Source organism: Talpa occidentalis, unplaced genomic scaffold (genome assembly GCF_014898055.3).
Source record: "Talpa occidentalis isolate TD23 unplaced genomic scaffold, MPIMG_talOcc4v2.1 talOcc4.2, whole genome shotgun sequence".
NCBI classification, from domain to species: domain Eukaryota; kingdom Metazoa; phylum Chordata; class Mammalia; order Eulipotyphla; family Talpidae; genus Talpa; species Talpa occidentalis.
In genome coordinates, this window is record NW_023602073.1 from 2298003 (window position 1) to 2318882 (window position 20880).

General features: G+C 46.7%; 1 protein-coding gene across 5 annotated transcripts; it reads left to right on the plus strand.

Moving 5' to 3' along the window:
- The first annotated feature begins 1252 nt into the window (after positions 1 to 1252).
- Positions 1253 to 18573, plus strand: LOC119253250 (zinc finger protein 717-like). 5 transcript variants are annotated; one of them, XM_054698247.1, is made up of 6 exons: positions 1253 to 1399; positions 1936 to 2086; positions 4519 to 4671; positions 11427 to 11553; positions 12087 to 12179; positions 14415 to 18573. In XM_054698247.1, exons 3-6 carry the CDS (start codon positions 4657 to 4659, stop codon positions 15971 to 15973), a joined length of 1794 nt encoding a protein of 597 aa, XP_054554222.1. In that variant the 5' UTR covers positions 1253 to 1399; positions 1936 to 2086; positions 4519 to 4656; the 3' UTR covers positions 15974 to 18573. The 5 variants fall into 5 exon arrangements, with proteins under 5 accessions (XP_054554222.1, XP_054554224.1, XP_054554223.1 ...); XM_054698249.1 differs by having other exon boundaries at positions 1990 to 2086; XM_054698248.1 differs by lacking the exon at positions 1936 to 2086.
- Positions 18574 to 20880: the final 2307 nt, after the last annotated feature.

The window sequence follows — 20880 nt, forward strand, 5'->3', positions numbered from 1 at the left end:
GGTGCCTGAATGCCAGTAGCTGTGGGAGTTTTCAGATGCTACAGCTTCTTTCATAAATATTTCTTTATGTTCTTATTTATTTATCTTCTTATATAAATAAAGATTTATTTATTTATGCATACAAGAGCTGGGGTGCAGGCCAGGGGTGCGGGTTGTGAGAGGACTCACCAGAGACAGAGTGGGGAGCAGAGCAGGCAGAGCCACTGAAACCCACTGCTGAGGGGAGCAGCGGGGAGGCAGGAGAGGTCTGCTGCGCCCTGTGGGTAGCTCCCTGGCCGGGGATTGAACTCCTGCTGCAGTGGCTGCTGATAGCTTCATAGTGCTGAGACTAACCCCTGCGCCACCAGGGAGGCCCCTAGATGCTTCTAAATGGAGCCTCCTGATGCACCACTTCAGTGCCAGGGATCTTGTATAGGATCGGCCTCCCCCTCCCCCTAATGTCCAGATGGCACGTGGGATTAAGATCAATCAGTGCCCTGAAGACCTCGAGAGAAATTGCTACCAGGAACTTAGTGTGAAAATGACCCAGATTTAGGGTCATCTGCAACAATAACCTTTTTCGTTTTTTTAGAGATTTATTTACGCATACAAGAACCTGGGTACAGGCTAGAGGTGTAAGGGGGCGGTAGAGAGGATTCACCGGAGACAGAGTGGGGCAGACTGATGAAACCCACTGAGGGGAGCAGCTGGGAGCCAGGAGAGGTCTGCCGCGCCGTGTGGGTAGCTCCTTGGCCGGGGATCGGGGATCGAACTCGTGCTGCAGAGGCTGCTGATAGCTTCACAGGTTGCTTCTTAACCCCTGCGCCACCAGGGAGGCCAGAGGTCATGACAAGTGCGCTCGTCGACCTGACGTCCATTTGTCCCCTCCATCCCGCCAGAGCGGAACTCTCTGGGGCGGGGAAACGCCCTCGCCCCGCGCCCCCTGCGAGAAGAGCGGGCAGGGACGAGCCGGCGGGGAGTGCTGGGCACTCTCGGGGGACGAAGCGCGCCCCCCTCCTCTGCGCCTCCCCGGGGTCGCCCCCGTCCCCTTCCCAAGGGCGCCGCCCGCCGGCCCCGACGCCCTCCCCGTCGGGCCTCACCGCGGGAGACCGAGCCCGGGAGAGACCGGCGTCCCGACTGCCGGGCGGCGCGCACGGACTTGTGGGAAATGTAGTCTGGCGACGCCGCGCGTTCCCGCCCGCGGCTGTAGGAAGGAGGCGTCTGGGTTCTTCTGCGCAGGCGCGGCCCCGCCCCGTCACGCTCTTCCCGGAAGTCGCCGGGCCGCCGCTCGCGCTGCCGCCGCGCGGCACCTGAGAGGACTTTGTCTCTGAAGGTGTGAGGTGAAGGGGTTCCCGGGCCCTGGGGCCGCGGGGCGGCTGGACAGGGACGCTACTGACAGGTGCCCGAGCGGCTGAGTCAGGTGCGAGCCGCGGCGCGGGCAGCCCGGGACGGCCGTCGTGAGGGGCCGCGGACGGGTCGGGGGCGGGGCGGCGTCACTCACACCTGCTCGGGGGCGTCCGGGCGCAGGTGCCCGGCGGGGCGTGGGCTGGTCCAGAGCTGGGGTTGTCCACAGCGGCGAGTCGGGGGCGGCGGGCGGAGGTGACGTCCCCCTCCGCGGGCCGTCCGGGGAGCCCCGCGTCTCGGTGACCTCGGGCTGCGCGTCGGGGCGCGCCCGTTCCTGCCCGGTGCGGCACCCCCATTCCCGGAGCAGCTGCCGGGGAGGGTGTGGACCTCGTCTCTGAGGTACTGCCGGGGGGCTCTTGGAGTCTCTTCAGGCGGGGTGCCAGGTCCCCCACCTCACCCCCCGACCCCCGCCGGCGCCAGGTCCCCCCTGGCGCTCCCGGCTTCCCAGGGACCTTGGGTTCTGGGGCGCTGCCGGGGTCGGGGCCGGGCCTGTGTCTTTGCAACAAGGAAGCTGTTAGGACGCGTGTTGGGTCAGCACCGTCCTGTGAGCAGGAGTCCGGTGGCCGCGCACGGGGAGGAAGACGCTCACCTCACACGACCAAGCAGGTGCTGCTGCTGCTGCCCAGAGCGGACAAGATCGGGCGCTGCCCCCTCCAGCAGCTGAGCTGAGATGCCGGGAGCTTGACCTGAGCTGAGCTGAGGGGTACGCGGAGGCCTGGGAGTTGCTCCTCAGGGAAGCGTCTCTGGGGTGTGGTCCCGGCCGAAGGACTGACTGTCTCAGCTGCGAGTATCCAACCGCACCCTTCTTCTGCCCTCTCTGTTTCCAGACTCTGATCCAGCTCTATACTCGTTTGTGATCAGTTTTGGGTGCGACTCTGCGCCAACGCTTCCTGTCAGGAGTGTCATGCTCCTTCAGTAAGGGTTTGTTGGGTATTTCTGCCTTTTTTTAAAGATTTATTTATTTATTCATTCATTCATTCATTCAAGCACTGGGCACAGTCAGAAACGCGGGAGGGTGAGAGAATTCACCAGAGCCAGAGCGGGGAGCAGAGCAGGCAGAAGGACCGAAGTACACTGCTGAGGGGAGCAGCGGGTGGCAGGAGAGGTCTGCGCGCCATGTGGGACCCTCCTCCGGTGGACGGGAGCAGCCGGGGATGGAACCATCGCTGCAGAGGCTGCGGGCAGCTTCGCAACCCAGCGCTCAACTGCTGTGCCACCTGGGAAGCCCTATTTCTGCCTTTTAAGAAAGTTGAAACATTTTTTATTTGAGGGCGGGTGATTTGTGTACATCAGCTTTGGGCCAGTGTTACCACTTCTCCACAAGTCAGCCGAAACACCTATTTATTCTTGACACCGTTTCTGAGAAGTTGCAGCCAACTGAGAACATGCATGCTTTAGAAGCGCTTGAGTGTCTGTCCCTTATTCCCTGTTGCTCTCTGTGCGCTCTGTGACCTTGTGGGGTCCATGATAAGTATTTCTCACTTAATGGAGTAACCTTCCCTGCAGAATCAACAGTTGAGCCTATTGCATATATAAGATAGCAAAATTAGACCATCACGGGGCTGCTCCTCACCCATTTCTCAACATGGAAATAAAGAAAATTCTTGTTCTTGCTAAAAAACTAAAATCGGTTGTGATATAAAACTGAAAACATAGTTTTCTTATCTGCAGACAATTTCTTTGTATGATTTGCATAGTTTCTCTCCATTCTGGCAACCTCACTGACATTTGTTATGCTTTTCAAAAGTGATTGTGAGAGGCCCCCCAGTGGCAGGTTGGGCACAGCGCTGTGGAGCTGTCCGCTGCCTCTGCTGTGCCAGTTCGATTCCTGGCTGGCCAGGTCGATTCCCACATGGCGCAGCAGACCTCTCCTGCCTTGCTCGCTGCTCCCCTCAGCAGTGTCTTAGGTCTGTCTGCCTGCTCTGCTCCCTGCTCTGTCTCTGGTGAATTCTCTCACCCTCCTGCGCCTCTGGCATGTACCCCAGATCTTGTATAAATAAATCAATCTTTAAAAAAAAAAGTGGTTGTGAAGTTCTGCTGATTGTACTTGGTGCTTAATTAAAGAATTTGTCCCCCACAAAATTTGCACAAACATTGAGTGTGGGGCTTCAGATGTATCACTTAACATTTGTTGTGAAGAACTAACCGAAATTTACCAATTTAAAAAAAAAGACAGACGCCCAACCGTTTTATTTGCTGGTAGCTCTGAGGTTTCTCATTCTGGCTGGTTACCGTTGCTTGGTTTCTCTGCTCTGGTTAAGAGCCTGGATGACATACGGAGCGTAGTCCTCTGTGCCTGGACTGAGGCTAGTTGGGTTAAGAACTTCATTTACAGGCCTCCCCAGTGGCGCAGCAGGTTGAGTGCAGTGCTGTGAAGCTGTCCACAGCCTCGGCAGTGCAGGTTCAATCTCGGCTGGTTGGCGAGAATCCCACGTGGCATGGCAGATCTCTCCTGCCTCACCCGCTGCTCCCCTCAGCAGTGTATTTCTGTCGTCTGCCTGTTCTGCTCCCCACTCTGTCTCTGGTAAATCCTCTCACCCTCCCGCGCCTCTGGTCTGTACCCCAGCTCTTGTATAAAAATAAATCTTTTTTTTTTTTTTTTAAAAAAAAAGAACTTACTCTTTTGTGGATTTATGGCAGCTGTTGAGTCAGCTACATGCCACTAACAGGTTCCCCCTTGGTGTCTTCACAAGATGACAGTGTTCCAAGAAGGCAGAGCCCTCAGAAAAGTACTTTTCGTCCTGTACACACATGCATTGATTTCCCTTTAGCCAAAACAAGTCCAGTGGCAAAGCCTGCGCCACTGCCCAGGGTGGGTACACAAGGCAGTGAATCCAGGGGAGTTGGTCAGAGCCATTCTTGGATCAGTGTGCTACCAAAATGTATGGTATGTAATATATGTATGGTATTTATTTTCCAATGAAATAGTGGGTCAAAAATGTCACGTGAGTAAGCATCTTCTAAATTTTTTTAATTCTTAGCACTAAACATTGATGTATCAGTAGGAAGTACGAGTTTGCCTTCATTTCCAGGCCATTTGTCAGTCTCAGTTCTACCAGTGAACAGACTCAGTGTCCTTTCCTGCCTCTTCTCAAAGTCTCACGCTTGCCCTCCAAGACGTCTCGTCTTTTCCAGGTATTGTGCAGAGCACTGTGGACAGGAGCATCTGGGGCCGAGGAGCAACCCACGCCAGGCCTTGCACATCTGCTCCATTTGCGTCCTCTTCCCAACCTCACCTCCAGACTCCTGGATGCATCCTAAGAGCAACGGACAATGAATAAGTCTCTGGTGAGCTATTCATTAATTTTTTTCTTAGTTCTATATTCTACTCTATGAAAGGTCATACAGCAGACAAGCAGAAACATCAATTCAGCTTTAGGGAAATACGCACAAACAAGACAAAGATGTGGTGGAGATCCAGCAGGTCTTATGACCTTGGAATTGTCCGAGATGAGAGCAAACCGGTGTCTGCGCTTTCTGCCGCCACATCAGAAAGGCAGACGCCGGTGCTGCTGTTCAGAATGGCCTTTAGGGGAAGTGTGCTGCCCGCTCGAGGGGTACGAGCACTTGCAGAGCAGTGTCTGACACCGTGTCTCTCCGGGACACATAGATGGTGACAGGACAGAGGGAGGGGTGCAGGAGAAATCAAACCAACGTGGATATGAACACTTCCAGCGTTCTGCTCTGGTGATGGCTTCCAGTACTGAACACAACTTTGTAAGGTTTCTCTGGAGTTGCTAAACCAGGATCGTGGGTCCCAGACAACTTTTGGGGGTCCTTTTGATGCAGGGCTCACTTGGAGCACCTGAGGGTTTAATCTATTGTGGGTCCTTAAAGAACTCCCCATGCATTGCTCTTAGCTGGCCCATGTGTGCAGGTGACACAGAAGACTGCTCCAAGTTATATTTTTGGACAGTCGTCGCCGCTGCTGCTTTGTAGTTCAGCTCAATGTAGTCTTAGTTCATTGGGAACATCCCCAGTAACCTCAGTTATTGTCAAGTCCAGTGACTGTTCTCTAGTCTCTGCCTCCCTCGAGTCTTCTGCCAGATTTATTTTTTTTTATTTATTTATTTATTTTTTTTATTTTTTTAATTTTTTTTTTTATAGAGGCATGTTTTATTTATTTATTTATACATGCACTGGGTACAGTCAGAAGAGCGGGAGGGCGAGAGAATTCACCAGAGCCAGAGCGGGGAGCAGAGCAGGCAGAAGGACCGAAGTACACTGCTGAGGGGAGCAGCGGGCGGCAGGAGAGGTCTGCGCGCCATGTGGGACCCTCCTCCAGTGGCCGGGGAGCAGCCGGGGATCGAACCAGCGCTGCAGAGGCTGCGGGCAGCTTCGCAACCCAGCGCTCAACCGCTGCGCCACCGGGGAGGCCCTTCTGCCAGATTTAAAACAACCTTCCATGATCTTAAAATTTTTGTCACTTCGCATCTGTCACGGCCTCTCTGGTTATTTCTTCTGTTTCCCTGAATTCTTGTGTTTCTGCTGCTCCTGCATGTCACTCATTCAAGTGTTCAAATTTAGCCCCATTTTTTGCTCTGCAGTTCTGTGTGAGTCAGCCGGTGTGGTCTCCCGCTAGCATGGACTTTCGCCCAGGCCTTTATACCAAAGGTTCAGTCCTGGTTGGATTCGTCTTTGTAGCTGTCCAGAATCACCTCAAGCTCAACAAATTCAAAACATTTTTCTGCCCTTGCATTTGGAGTTGCTTTCTTACCAGCCAGCGACAGACCGCAGGGTGAGGTTTCCCTTGGACCCTGCCCTATCGGGATTAACCTCATCTAATGACTATCCTGCAACTTTTGTGTTTTCTATATTTCCTAATGTTTCCATGTGTGTTAGCAACAACAACAAAATACATTCACTTTCTTTTACATTAGAATTTTTTTTTTAAAAGATTTATTTATTTATACAAGCATTGGGTACAGTCAGAAGCGTGGGAGGGTGAGAGAATTCACCAGAGCCAGAGCGGGGAACAGAACAGGCAGACCAGCGAAGTACACTCCTGAGGGGAGCAGCGGGCAGTAGGAAAGGTCTGCGTGCTATGTGGGACCCTTGCCCGGCAGCTGGGGATTGAACCAGCGCTGCAGAGGCTGCGGGCAGCTTCGCAGCCCAGTGCTCAACTGCTGTGCCACCGGGGAGGCCCTACATTAGAAATCTTAGCCAAACTTGAAGGATGTGTTTGCTCAATGAAGAGGTTGCTCCTCTTCCGTCTCTTGCTGGCCAGTGTGTGGTGACAGCTGCAGAGTCCAGTGGGAGAAAGCACTTAGGAGTCAGTAGGACATGTTTGAACAAGGGTCATGACAAAGACACTCACTGAGTAAAACCATGTAGCACAGATGTTCATCATTTTTAAGATTTTTTTTTAATATTTTTTATTTATTTATATTTATACAAGCACTGGGTACAGTCAGAAGCGTGGGAGGGTGAGAGAATTCACCAGAGCCAGAGCGGGGAGCAGAGCAGGCAGAAGGACTGAAGTACACTGCTGAGGGGAGCAGTGGGCGGCAGGAGAGGTCTGCGCACCATGCGGGACCCTCCTCCAGTGGCCGGGGAGCAGCCGGGATCGAACCAGCGCTGCAGAGGCTCCAGGCAGCTTCGCAACCCAGCACTCAACTGCTGCGCCACCGGGGAGGCCCGAATGTTCATCATTTTTAATTTTTGTTTTTCTAAATTTATGTCAGTGATTCTACCTTCAGTTTTTGTTTATAAACGGTTGTATATTTCTAGCTCAACAATGCCCTGCAACGGTTTCAAGTTCTTTGAAGACTATCTAATCCTTTTGCTATTTAATAACTTAAAAATTAGGATAAAATGAATATGCCTGTTGGTCATAAGTATGATTATGGATTGGACCTCCAGTTAGTAGTTGATCACTGTTTTTATTGTGATAAAGTATACATAATCTAAAATTTGCTACTTTTAACCATTTTCATATATATAGTTCATCTGTATTTGGTATAATCACAGTGCTGTGTAACCATCACAACTGTCCAACTCAGATGTTTTCATCTTGCCCAAATGGAACTCTATACTCAGTGAATAATAACTCCCTCTTTCCCATCACACAGCCACTGGCAATCACCATTTTACTTTCTGCCTCTGTGAATTTGATGTCTGTAAGAATTTCACATAAGTGGAGTCATATATATATAAAACTGATAACCCCTGTGTTTGTAGGTAGAGCTTTTAGTAGGTAATCAGGTTTATTTTTTAAAGATTTTAGTTATTTATTTTTGCATAGAAAAGTTGGGGTGCAGGCCAGACGTGTGGGGGGTGAGAAGATTCACTAGAGACAGAGTGGGGAGCAGAAAAGGCAGATCTGGACCTCCCCTGGTGACACAGGCAGTTGAGCGCTGCGCTGTGAAGCTGTCCACTGCCTCTGCAGCGCCGGTTCAATTCCCCGGTGAGGTTCCCACGTGGAGCGGCAGACCTCTCCTGTCGCTGCTCCCCTCAGCAGTGTATTTCGGTCAGTCTGTCTGTTCTGATCCCTGCTCTGTTTCTGGTGAGTCCTCTCACCCCCCACACATCTGGCCTGTACCCCGGTTCTTGTATAAATAAATAAATAAATCTTTAAAAAAAAAAAAAAAAAAGAACAGACAGATCTGCTGAAATACACTGCTAAGGGGAGCAGTGAGGAGGCAGAAGAGGTCTGCTGCGCCATGTGGGTCAGCTCCCTGGCTGGGGATCGAACGTAGGCCATCATGGTGATAGCTCTGAGCTTTAACCCGTAGGCCACCAGGGAGGCCATGTAATCCTGTTTAAAAAGGGTTGGGTGCCTTGTCCAACAGAATTCTTGTCCATATAAGGAGACAAGCGGTCTCTCTTCCTTCCCCCTGTATGTGGACTCGGCAAGAGGCAGTCACCTGCAGGCCAAGGTGGTGCCCATACCAAGAGCTGACCTGGCAGCCAGCCTCCAGAATTGTAAGAAAAAGAAAGTTGCTGTTTGGCCATGTCTGTTTTTCTGATGGCAGCCGGGCTGAGTAGCGCAGGTGGGCTGCTGAATTTTGGTGGACAGCCTACCATCCTTTCTCTAGCTGCACTTGTTTTGTTTTCCACGTGAACTTCAAAAGGCATCTGCGTCTATCTAGATACCTATTTTTTTCCTTAGAATCATGGTGCTGGTTTCCCTTGAAGAATCAATGTGACATGGGCTGTTTCTGTCCCTGAGCATATACTGTATCTTTACATCTGATTACTTCTGTTTTGCATCCTTCAGGGTTTTTTCCTTACCCCCATTCAGAGTTTTGTGTTATTTCATTAACTATTTCTAGTTGTCCTTTCTGCTTTGTGGTTATTGTGTGTTTGCATATATGGGAAAACGTGTAAATGTTTTTATAACGTGCTAATTTTTTAAGTGTTTCTGTTTGGAGTAGTTTTCACGTGATTCTCTTTGTTTCCCAATATGAGGCATAGCAGATTTTGATTGTCTTTATTTCTCTTTTTTGCTTTTTAATTAAGCTCACCGAACTACTGACACGATGTTAGTAACTTTGGTGATGCAGTGGGCTTGCTGAGCAGGGTCTCCCCATAAGTGTGGTGCTGGCTTTCAGTCCTGGCTGAGCCGACCGCATTGAGTTGTGTTCAAGAAGAAGTCCCAGAATCCTCATTTTTGAGCTGTTAATAGTACAAATGGGAAAGTATTTTTATACATGCCTATTCAGTATCTTTGTAGCTGGTCATTTCCTCCACAGAATATCAATATGATGAAATATATCCACACAAGGCCTCCGTGGTGGCACAAGGGGTTAAGACGCAACCTATGAGGCTGTTGGCAGCCACTCCAGCACGAGTTCCATCCCCGGCCAGGGAGCTACCCACATGGCACAGCAGATACCTCCTGTCTCCCTGCTGCTACCCTCAGCAGTGTATTTTGGTAGATCCGCCTTTTCTGCTCCCCGCTCTCTCTCTGGTGAGTCCTCTCACCCACCACACCTCTGGCCTGTACCCCAGCTCTTTAATGCAAAAATAAATAAATCTTTAAAAAAAAAAAAAAAAAAGAGAAATACAGCCACACATTTCTTAGTATTGAGCTTCCTTATTTGTAGCATGATTTATCATTTTTCTTGTTAAGGTCTTATTTTTCTTTGTCAGTAAATGTTATGTTTCTCCCAATTCTGTATTTATTCCTCTTCTTTTAATCTCTGTGTTATTCTTGATGGCTTCAGCTACCAGTGAAATTTTGCTGCTTTCCAAATCTTTATCTTCAACTTAGATTTTTCTCCTGATTTGTGCATCAAATACGCAGTCACCCATGGAACATCTTCCTGCATTGACCATAGAAACGTCAAACACGATGTGTCCAAGATCTGTCTGTCATTTTCTTTGATCTTTTCTGAAGAATAGTATAAAATTACTGCACCAGTGTCAAACTCTGGTCATGTAGATAGCCCAGTAGTAAATCTCCCTCCTGAACTAAGGTTAGTGCCAAGTTCTGTTCTTCCCTCCCAACCCCTCTATTTTAGGATTGGTATCCTGTTCTGAATTCTTATTGCTCCATTACCTCAGTGCAGGTGGGCATCTGATTTCCTCTCTGACTTTCCCCCATCCATCTGCTGGGGGATGGAGTTAAAATGCAAACCCAGTTCTGTGACTTAGCTGTTTCAGTTGGCCCCTCATTTATTCTGTGTGGTTCAGGAAATGAGTTGTGTTTACTCTTCATTGGAAGGAAGCAACCTTGTAGGTACAAGGAAGAAAATATTAGGGTGCATGTCTATATTCTTTTAATTTATGTTATTAAAAAACTTGGTGATCACATAAGATTATTGCTGGAATTAGGTCATATACATAAATGCATAATAACTCCCTTGAATAACTTTACTGTCTTCCTGTCCTCACCGCCTAGCAGCGGTTGTTTACAATTTCATTAACTTGGCTGCTGTCTTTATTGTACACATTAGCTCGTGCTGTTGGGTCGTACTCAGGACAGCGTGCGGCCCATATGGAAGAGCTAACCCTCCTTGGGTCTTCAGTGAAGTGCAAAGTGCTGGGTTTTTTCTCCTTGTTTACCCCAGTCTACATTGACTATATGTATATATATATTTTTTTATATGTTTTATCAGACTTCATAGTTTAAGATTTATTTATTTGCTTGCTTGCTTATTTATTTATTTAATTTATTTATGCAAGCACTGGGTACAGTCAGAAGAGCGGGAGGGTGAGAGAATTCACCAGAGCCAGAGTGGGGAGCAGAGCAGGCAGAAGGACCGAAGCACACTGCTGAGGGGAGCAGCGGGCGGCAGGAGAGGTCTGCGTGCCATGTGGGACCCTCCTCCGCTGGCCAGGGAGCAGCCAGGGATTGAACTGGTGCTGCAGAGGCTGCAGGCAGCCTCGCAACCCAGCACTCAACCACTGCGCCACCGGGGAGGCCCTGACTATATATTTTGATATCGCTCTTATAGTATATTATTCCAGATATGGGTCTATATTTATGTTCCCAAATCTTTTTTTTTAAGATTTCTTATTTATTTATTTATTTATTTGTTTATGCATTTCTTATTTATTAATTTATTTGTTTGTTTATGCAAGCACTGGGTACAGTCAGAAGTGCGGGAGGGTGAGAGAATTCACCAGAGCCAGAGTGGGGAGCAGAGCAGGCAGAAGGACTGAAGTACACTGCTGAGGGGAGCAGCGGGCGGCAGGAGAGTTCTGCACGCCATGAGGGACCCTCCTCTGGTGTCCGGGGAGCAGCCGGGGATCGAACCGGTGCTGCAGAGGCTGTGGGCAGCTTCGCAACCCAGCACTTAACCGCTGCGCCACTGGGGAGGCCCTATGTTCCCAAATCTTTAAGGAGCAAAATTTTATTCATCCTTTCAGCAACAAGGGCATTTCTAGATTGATAAGATAAACTATATTATGAAACTTTTAGAATTGAATTTAATACGGGGGTTAGCTATTTCTCCTGTGAAATCTCTTCCTCTTAAAATATAGAGTGCAAACGATGGTGCGTAAAGATAAAAGGCAGTGAAAATAATCAGCTCCCAGGCCAACTGCTGTTCTCATCCAGGTTGATGTCTTGATTGAGGAGAAACGTGCCTTTACAGGGGATGGTGTCATTCGAGGATGTGGCTGTGAGCTTCACCTGGGAGGAGTGGCAGGACCTGGACGATGCTCAGAAGACCCTATACCGGGATGTGATGCTGGAGACCTACAGCAGCCTGGTGTCCTTGGGTGAGTGAGACTCTCCACTAACTGCCAAGAGCAGGCACTGCTTTCTTTATGGGTACACGTGGCACTGTTTATTAAATTCAACACTTTTTTTTTAAATTTGTTTTAAGGATTTATTTATTTATACATACAAGAACTGGGCTACAGGCCAGAGTTTTGGGGGGTGAGAGGATTCACCAGAGACAGAGTGGGGAACAGAACAGGCAGATCGATTGAAATACACTGCTGAGGGGAGTAGCAGGCGAGTCAGGAAAGGTCTGCTGCACCATGTGGGTCACCTCCTTGGCCGGGGATTGAACTTGTGCTGTAGTGGCTGCGGCGAGCTTCATAGGTTTTGTCTTAACCCCTTACGCCACCAGGGAGGCCCCAATTCAACGCTATTTAGATTCAAGATTCCAGACAAAGAAAAATGAGTGTTTATCCCTCTAATCAGAGGTTCAAATTGCCCTCATTGCATAGCTCTGAAAACTGCTGTCAGTCTTCAAAGATAGAAATTTAAGCGTGTTGGCAAAAGTTCTGTTTTTTCTCATCCACAGGGCACTGTATCACAAAACCTGAGGTGATTGTCAGGATGGAGCAAGGAGCAGAGCCATGGACTATACAAGAACCCCCAAACCAGGGCCTCTCAGGTCAGTCTTTGCATACTGGACAGGTGGCTGGGAGGAGGATGGCCCAGCACATTTGGCCATCCTGAGCTACTTTTTCCCCTTATTCAGACCTTAGGATAGTTAGTCTGCACCCATCATTATCTAGCCTCCAAATATGGCTCTCACAGGTCTTACCCCTTTTTTATTTTTATTTTATTTATTTATTTTTTTAAAGATTTATTTATTTATACAAGAACCAGGGTACAGGCTAGAGGCGCGGGAGGGTAAGAGGATTCACCAGATCCATAGCGGGGAACAGAACAGGCAGACTGATGAAACACATTGCTGAGGGGAGCACCGGGTGTGGCAGGAGAGGTCTGCGCGCCATCTGGGACCCTCGCCAGCTGGCCGGGATCAAACCCGTGCTACAGTGGCTGCAGACAGCTTCACAGCATGGCGTTCAACTCCCTGTGCCATGGGGAGGTCCCCTTACCCCTTTTTTTAAATGGGTGTAAGTTTTTTTAGCCTAACCCAATATTCAGTCCCTAATTCCCTCCTCTTGGAACTTTTTCTTATTAGTCACTTTCTCAGCATTCTCAGTTTTCCTTCATTCTCATGTACTATTTTATTTCAGAAATTTATTCATACATTTGCTTATTCTCTCAACATGTTAAATGGGACGTTCTAGACTGACAAATTTTCTAGTTGTGGTGATAACAGTCATCCACTAAAAGTCCATTCATACAGCTTACATTCTAGTGAAAGAGAAAAATAAAGCGAATATGCATGTTAACTAGTGAAATAATAACTGCAAATAACTTTTCACCGGATAAGAAAGAAAATGAAGGTATTTTTTGGGGAAGGGTATTTAGAAGGAACTTCTGGGAAATACATTGTTTATACTGTAGAGGTTACTTCCGTTTGATGTTTTGGTAATGTTAATTTTGGCTAATGTTTTCCTTGTTGATATATATAGATGCAGATATAGTGTGGGGTGGAGGTTGGATGTCACTATCGAGATGTACATTAGGAAATCGTTAATGTATAACTGTCAGATTCAAGAATGTTGCCTAGGGAGTTATTAAAAGCATGAGTTGAGGCTCAGAGACAAGTCTCGTGACCCACACATCACAAATTGTGCTGCTGAGGAGGAACCAGCAAGCTTTTCAGCATGGAAAGTGGTGTCTGCCACATGGGTGGAGGAACCACAGGTTGTAGTTCCTAAAGGCTCCAAGATTAGGCTTTAGGAGTGGAGTTTGAAGTTTATAATTTTGTCTCCTTTTGTGAAAAATCACGGGGGAAATAAAAAGAACGAGAAACGTGGGACTTCAGTTTTATTGTAACTAGGAGATAGCTGGGACTATGAAATACAAGATAAAAATCTTCAGGTGCAGTGAATTATCAAGTGGGACATTTGTCCTGAGAAATGGGTGAGAATGCCAGGAGTCTGGATTTCCGAAGGGTTCGGGGAAAATAATCTTTTTAAATATGATGGGCACAGCCCCAGGTTGCAGAAAGTGAGTGATTTAGCTCAGTGGGGGAGCTCTGCACCAAGTGATGAGCCAGAGTTTCTGTTCAGTTCTGAGGAGCTAATGATACAGTGTTTAATTAGGAATTCATAGAATGCTCACCTTGCCATGGAAAAAACATGATGCCTTCGGAGAAAAATCCCCGATACCTGTCGTCATTCCCCAGGAAAGGTATATACTAAACAAATGCAGGAGCAAAATCCTTGTCCCTTTGCATTTTTCCTACCTCTGTGACAAACACATGGCCTGCCTCTTAATCTAATACATGGCTGATCCAAGAAAATCTTTTTTAAAGATTTTTTATTTATTTATACAAGAGTTGGGGTCCAGGAAAATCTTAACTAGGGTGATCACCAAAAGGCTAGCACATAATGGCCACAAATATTTTAAGAAAAATTTGAGAAAAAGAACAGAATGTAAACAAATGGTAGGTGAAAACTCTGAGCTGAAATCTGTCATTGCAGAGTAGGGAAATATAATGACTATGTATTACGTTAGGTAGTTAAAAAAGACAAACTTACAGAGGATTTTTGGGTTTGTCAATGTGATTTGACATTAGAAAATTATTAATGCGATTTACTGCATTTATTAGGGTGAAAATCCTGTGTATCATAAAATCAAAATTCATCACTGATTTTTTTTTTTTTAAAAAAAACTTGTGCTATGATGTTAGAAACTTCTTTATCTTTACCTTAGCATTCCTAGAACTATTAGATGTTGATCATAAGGTGTGGTTTTCTCGTTTTAGATGTCCAGGCCATGAGTCACCTGATCCAAGCCAATCAGGAAAATCAAGGCATACATTTGTGGCAAGTTCTAATTACCAACAGCAAAACATCAACTAAGGAGAGAACTTATTTGCAGAAAATGTTTTACTTGGGCTCAATCCATATTTCAAACCTAATTATAAATAATGAAACATGTTCAGAAATGATGCCTGAGGAGTTTCATGTGTGTGAGAACATGTTTCCCACGGAGGAATCTGATGAGATTCATGCTGGAGAGAAATCTGAGGGCCCTAAAACAACCAGGAAGTCTCTCAACTATCCTGAGCATCCTGTTGTCCATCAGATGATTCAAACTTTGGAACAGCCTTTTGAATTTAGTGAACAAGGGAGAGCCTTGAACAAAGAATCAATATTCTTTACACATAGGAGGGCTCTAATGGGAGAAACTGCCTGTAAATATAATGGGACAGACTGTGGTAAGTTAGCTCTTGTTGGCCAAGAGAGAAGTCACATGAGGAAGATGCACTACAAGTGTAATGCATGGAGGGAGATCTTTCTGGAGAAACCAATAGAGTTAATTCTTTGGAGAGATTTTGAAGATAAACACCAATATAATCAAAATAGGAGTTACAGCAGCAAGAAATTATACCTTACTCAGCTTCAGAGGTCTCAATTAGGAGGGAAAAAAATTGACTATAACACATGTGGTAAAACTGCCTGTAGAAGTTCTGTTCTCAGTAACAATAAGAATATACAAACAGCTGAGAAATCTCATGAATGTTTGAAATCTTGTGAGAAGTCAACACTCAGAGAATTCTCACAGGACAGAAACCGTATGAATGTAAAGAATGTTGGAAGGCTTTCTTCCAGAAATCAGCTCTTAATGGACATCAGGAAACTCACACGGGAGAGAAACGCTATAAATGTGAAGAATGTAGGAAAACTTTCTACTGGAAGTCAGCCCTCACCATGCATCAGAGAACTCACACAGGAGAGACACCCTATCAATGTCAGGAATGTAGGAAAACTTTCTCTCAGAAGCCAGCACTCACAGTGCATCAGAGAACTCACACGGGGGAAAAACCCTATCAATGTCAAGAGTGTAGAAAAACATTCTATTGGAAGTCAAGTCTCACCATACATCAGAGAACTCACACAGGAGAGAAACCCTATGAGTGTCAAGAATGTAGGAAAACTTTCTCTCAGAAGCCGACCCTCACTGTACACCAGAGAACTCACACAGGAGAGAAACCCTATGAGTGTAAAGTATGTAGGAAAAATTTCTACTGTAAATCAGACCTCACTAAACATCAGAAAACTCACACAGGAGAGAAACCCTTTGAGTGTAAAGTATGTTGGAAGGCTTTCTACTGGAAGTCAGCCCTTAGTGTACATCAAAGGATTCACACGGGAGAGAAACCTTATGAATGTCAGGACTGTAGGAAGACTTTCCACTGGAAGTCAGCTCTTACTAGACATCAGAGAACTCATACAGGAGAGAAACCTTATGAATGTAAAGAGTGTAGGAAAACTTTCTGCCAGAAGTCAGACCTCAGTGTTCATCAGAGAACTCACATGAGAGAGTCCCTGTGAATGTCAAGTGTGTAGGAAAACTTGCTGCTGGAAAGTAGCCTTGACACCAGAGAGCTCACACATATGTCCTTCTATTTGGCAGAGACCGACCTTGTGTTTAGCAATACAGTATTTTTCTGTTGCAAAAACAACCTCCCTTTGCTATGGTTGAGACCCTGTAACTGAAATCTGGACAGCAGACTGTGAACACCAGCAATGAATATTACTTCCATGCTGGGCCAAAAAGTAGTTTACTAGGTTTTTCAGGCCTTGTGTTCCAGAAGGATAAGTGACCTGCCACTTTGCCTTGGGAAGCAGAGGGCAAAGATGGCACCATGATTTAAGGCAAGGGGTTGTGGTGAGCAGTTTTCCAAACTACCTCAACAGTCTCCATTTGAACTTTGTCTGAGAAATACTTTGTTGAGCCCTTTGGTATGAGATCTATCTGCAATACTACCAGCCCATTGTAGCCAGTTTTTCTTTTCAATTTAGTCCAGCTCTCTGGAAAACGTTACCAGTCTTTGTGCAGGAAATTTACACAGGAAGAAACTGTGTTGTCATCTTTAAAGTCAATGGATGAGGGCCTCCCTGGTGGCGCAGCAGTTGAGCATTGGGTTGCAAAGCTGCCTGCAGCCTCTGTGGTGCTGGTTCGATCCCTGGCTGCTCCCCAGCCACCGGAGGAGGGTCCCACATGGCACGCAGACCTTTCCTGCCACCCGCTGCTCCCCTCAGCAGTGTACTTCGGTCCTTCTGCCTGTTCTGCTCCCCACTCTGGCTCTGGTGAATTCTCTCACCCTCCCGCACTTCTGACTGTACCCAGTGCTTGTATGAATAAATAAATAAATAAATAAATAAATAAATAAATAAATAAATAAATAAATCTATCTTTAAAAAAAAAAAAGTCAATGGATGAGAAAATCAAATGATAGGAAGAAAGAAAAATGCAACAAGTAGTGAATGCCTTCATCATGCAGAGACAAGTCATGGAGCAGTAAGACTAAATTAAGTTTATAAGTATTTTTAGTGTATTTTCAACAAAATTTCCAAGTTTATGTGTACCAAAATTTATGTTTTTTTAAAGATTTATATATGTATACAAAACGGGTGTGGGCCAGAGGTGTGGGGGTGAGAGGATTAACCAGAGATTAGAGAACAGAACAGGAAGACTGACTGATATCCACTGCTGAGGGGAGCAGCCGGGGGACAGGAGAGGTCTGCTGCGCCCTGTGGGTAGCTCCCTGGCCGGGAATCAAACTTGTGCTTCAGTGGCTGCAATAGTTTCATAGTGCTGAGACTTAACCCCTTGTGCCACCAGAGAGGCCCCCCTGTATCAGAATTTCTAATGAAGTTAAGGTAATTTGGATGAAAAATTTCAGGCAGAAATGTTAAATATTGTGTTCAAAAGTTTTAAAAAATAGCACAGATCAGTGGTTCTCTGTAGGGTTTGATTTAACCTGCAAGCCAGCATTTTGCATCCATACTCCTAGTTCTAGCACAGTGTAATTTTTGTTCTTTGTACTGTTTCTTCTTTTTTGTTCACTGCAGTTGTAGAGCCTGTATGAAGATTACAAGGGGTGGGGAGATAGACTCTGCCTAGTGACAGGCACATCACAGGAGTACAGGATGGGTCATATTAGTGTGGCTGTGACTGGAAATACAGAATGACACTGTCCACTTTTTGACCATAAACTCCATGTACCTTCCATGTGCACCTGTGTCAGGTCTCCCAAATATTCTCAAAGCCGTGGTCTCAAAATTTAGGACCTTGTCATACGTACTCGCCTCAGATACTTACCAGTGCTTTGAGCATAGTTCCTTGTGTGTGGTCACTCTTAATCTGAATATATTTTACCTGAGTGACCAGTTTCTTCATTTGTACACACTTAATGTGTGATTTTGGTGTGAAAAGTCAACAGTTGTGAAATGTTCTTTAAATTGGATTGTGGAGCTATATAGAAAAATTGTATTTTCTGTCTCATTTGAACTGGGCTGAACACCACTGAGCTGAACCAAAGACCTTTGTACTGGATCAAATGCAACTGTAATAAGAACCCATCAAGCAAACAATGATTTGCGAAGACTCCAGAATCATTAAAACTGAAAATTATGAACTTTTAGCCTAATGCCAGAAACTCAGTTTCCCTTTCAGCACTTCTGGGAAACCAGTAACCAATTATCTGTATCCAAAAGAAGTTAAAGCTTGTTGAATAATCACCTCCTCAATCACATACCATCTCCATATTTTCTTCCCATTAAAAACTCTCAAATTGATTCTTCCTCGAAGCACAGTTTAGGTTTCTCCCTGAATCTCTGTACTCTGCATTCAGTCTCTGATCCCAAATAAGCTTGATTTACATTTCAGTGCGCTGAATTTTGAGGTTAACCACGGCCCAGGCTCAGGATTCCAAGACAGTCCGGGGAAGAGAAGGAGATCCCGAGGCACTTCGCCACTGCTGATCTGAAGAGCTCTGAAGTCTCGTGTGGCGCAGCATCAGTTCCTTGAGGGGGCTGAGGTGCTTCTGCAAATGATTCCAAGCTACTGTGTTCCACCAGCCTCCCTCTTCAGCAAGATGTCAGATTTTCTTTTTTTTTTTTTTTTTTTTTAGGTGTTTTCATTGCAGTTTTACTTAACAATTGTGAAATACTTTTTGTTAATTTTTTTTTTTCAGGTTCATGCCAACTATGACCTTAATTTTTTTTTAATTTTTTTTTATAATAAATTTTATTTTTATATTCCCCATACAATTGCAACCCCCCATTCTGACCCCAATCCCTCCCCTCCCGCCCCCACCCAAGATGTCAGATTTTCTAACTAAACACATCGGACCATTGAAAGTGAGTCACACAGGTCCACTTATACACAGATTCTTTCCCATGCATGTACTCACAAAGACCTTGCTGAGCCTATGTCATGGAGCGCTTGGCCTCTGTTCTGTTTATCTTATGGTTTCATATCTTAATCCAATCTTTTATTAACTTTTTGAGTTTTTTTTTATGTATAGTATAAAACTGGTCTCTTTTAATTCTTTTGCATGTGGCTGTCCAGCTTTCGCAGCACCATTTGTTGAAGAGAAGTTCTCCAGTGTATAATATTGCTCCCTTTGTCACAGACTAAGTGTCCATCTAAGTGTGAGTTTATTGCACTTTTGTTCCACTGGTCTTGCTGTTTTTGTTCTAGTGTCATGCTGTTCTGATTATTATCACAGTGCTGGTTGCTCCACTTAATGCTGGTACATCTGCTTGTTGGGACTGGAGTCAGATGCTAGACCGAAGCTGTAAGGGAGTCTGGTTTTCCCATTGCTGCTTTGAAAAATCACCAAAATTGTCATGGCTTAAACAGAGAGGTTTATTCTGTGACACTGGAGAGCAGACATCCAAGATCAGTGTCACTGGGTGAAATCAAAGCACTGGCAGAGGAGTCTCCCTCCAGGGACTACAGCTGAGAGTCCTTCCCTGGGCTTTCCTGGGGCGGGGGAGGAAGAAACTACTTGTCTCATGAGTATGAGATTTATCACCCGGGAAGCACAGACTTCAGTCAGGCACCGGGTCAGTGTCAGGCCTCAGGTCAGAGGTTATGGTTACATGCCCAGGTAAGTGTCACAGGTCAGAGTTCATGTTTGGGGTTGGGGGTAGTGTTAGGGGACTTGGGTTTGGGTTAGGGTTAAGGGTAGGGTTTAGGGTTAAAGGTTAGTGTTAGGAGCTGTGGTTGGGGTTGGAGTCTGGGCTAATTTAGGGGTCATGGTCACGATTAGGATTTAGGGATAGGGCCAAGATAAGGCTTAGAAGGTCAGTGTCAGAGTTCAGGTTCCGTGTTAGAGGGTCATGGTCAGAGTTATGGCGGACCAGGGCTGGCGGTCAGGGTGTGGTTAGAGAGGAGGTGCTAGTGGTCTGGGTCATCAGGGTTCAGAGTGTCTAGGGGTTGGGGTTTTTATGGTTTGGGATTAGTGGTCACCAGGTAAGGGTCAGATGCCAGGGTTAGTGAGACTGCCTGGGCAGCGGGGAGGGGTGGAGAGCACCAGGCCACACAGCACAGTTGAGCCCCTGGTCCCGCCTCGTCCAAACTCTTCCATTTTCCTTGTGCAAGTGTTATTTCTCCCATTTTAAAAAATGATGAATATATTCTCATTCAGTGTGTGTCACAGTTAATGAACAAATATTCCTTCATTATTTTTTTCTCTTTTTTGGGGGTCAAGTTCTGTTACCGAGGTGATGTTAATTTACGTCACAGTGTATGTCCTAGGGGTCTGAACCTCACAAATGCATGTTGCTTCACTACACCAACCGCCAAAGCCCCACCATCCTCCATTGGACCCCCTCACTTTTCCTCCCCCAGCAGCCCCCTCTGCTAGCCTCAGCCTGAGCCCAAGGTGCTCGTCCCCTCCTTATTTCACCCCTGCGCCCCAGCTGGACGCCTCAGATCCATGGCTCAAGGGTTGTGTCCACAGGGACCCACGTCTTCTGAGCTCTGTCCCTCCTGGTTGGGACCCGCCAGCCGTGGGGCACGGTGGCCTGTCTCAGGCTCTTCTTGACTTTCACAGTTTCTCTGGCTTAAGCCCATCACCCCTGACAGCGGGCAGAGGTCTAGTGAGGCGCGTAATGGGATGTCCTGCCTTGGCGTGCGCTGGATAGTTGTGATTAGACCGTAGTTAGAGTTGCTTTTAAAATATTTTTGCATACAAGAGCAGGGGTGCAGGCCAGAGGTCGGGGGGGGGGGCTGTGGTGAGAGGATTCACCAGAGACAGAGTGGGGAGCAGAACAGGTGATCCACCTAAATCCACTGCTGAGGGGAGCAGTGGGGAGACAGGAGAGGTCTGCTGTGCCCAGGGTTGCTCCCTGTCTGGCCGGGGATTGAACTTGTGCTGCCGTGGCTGGCGAAAGCTTGATCACGCTGTTTTTAACCCCTGCACTACCAGG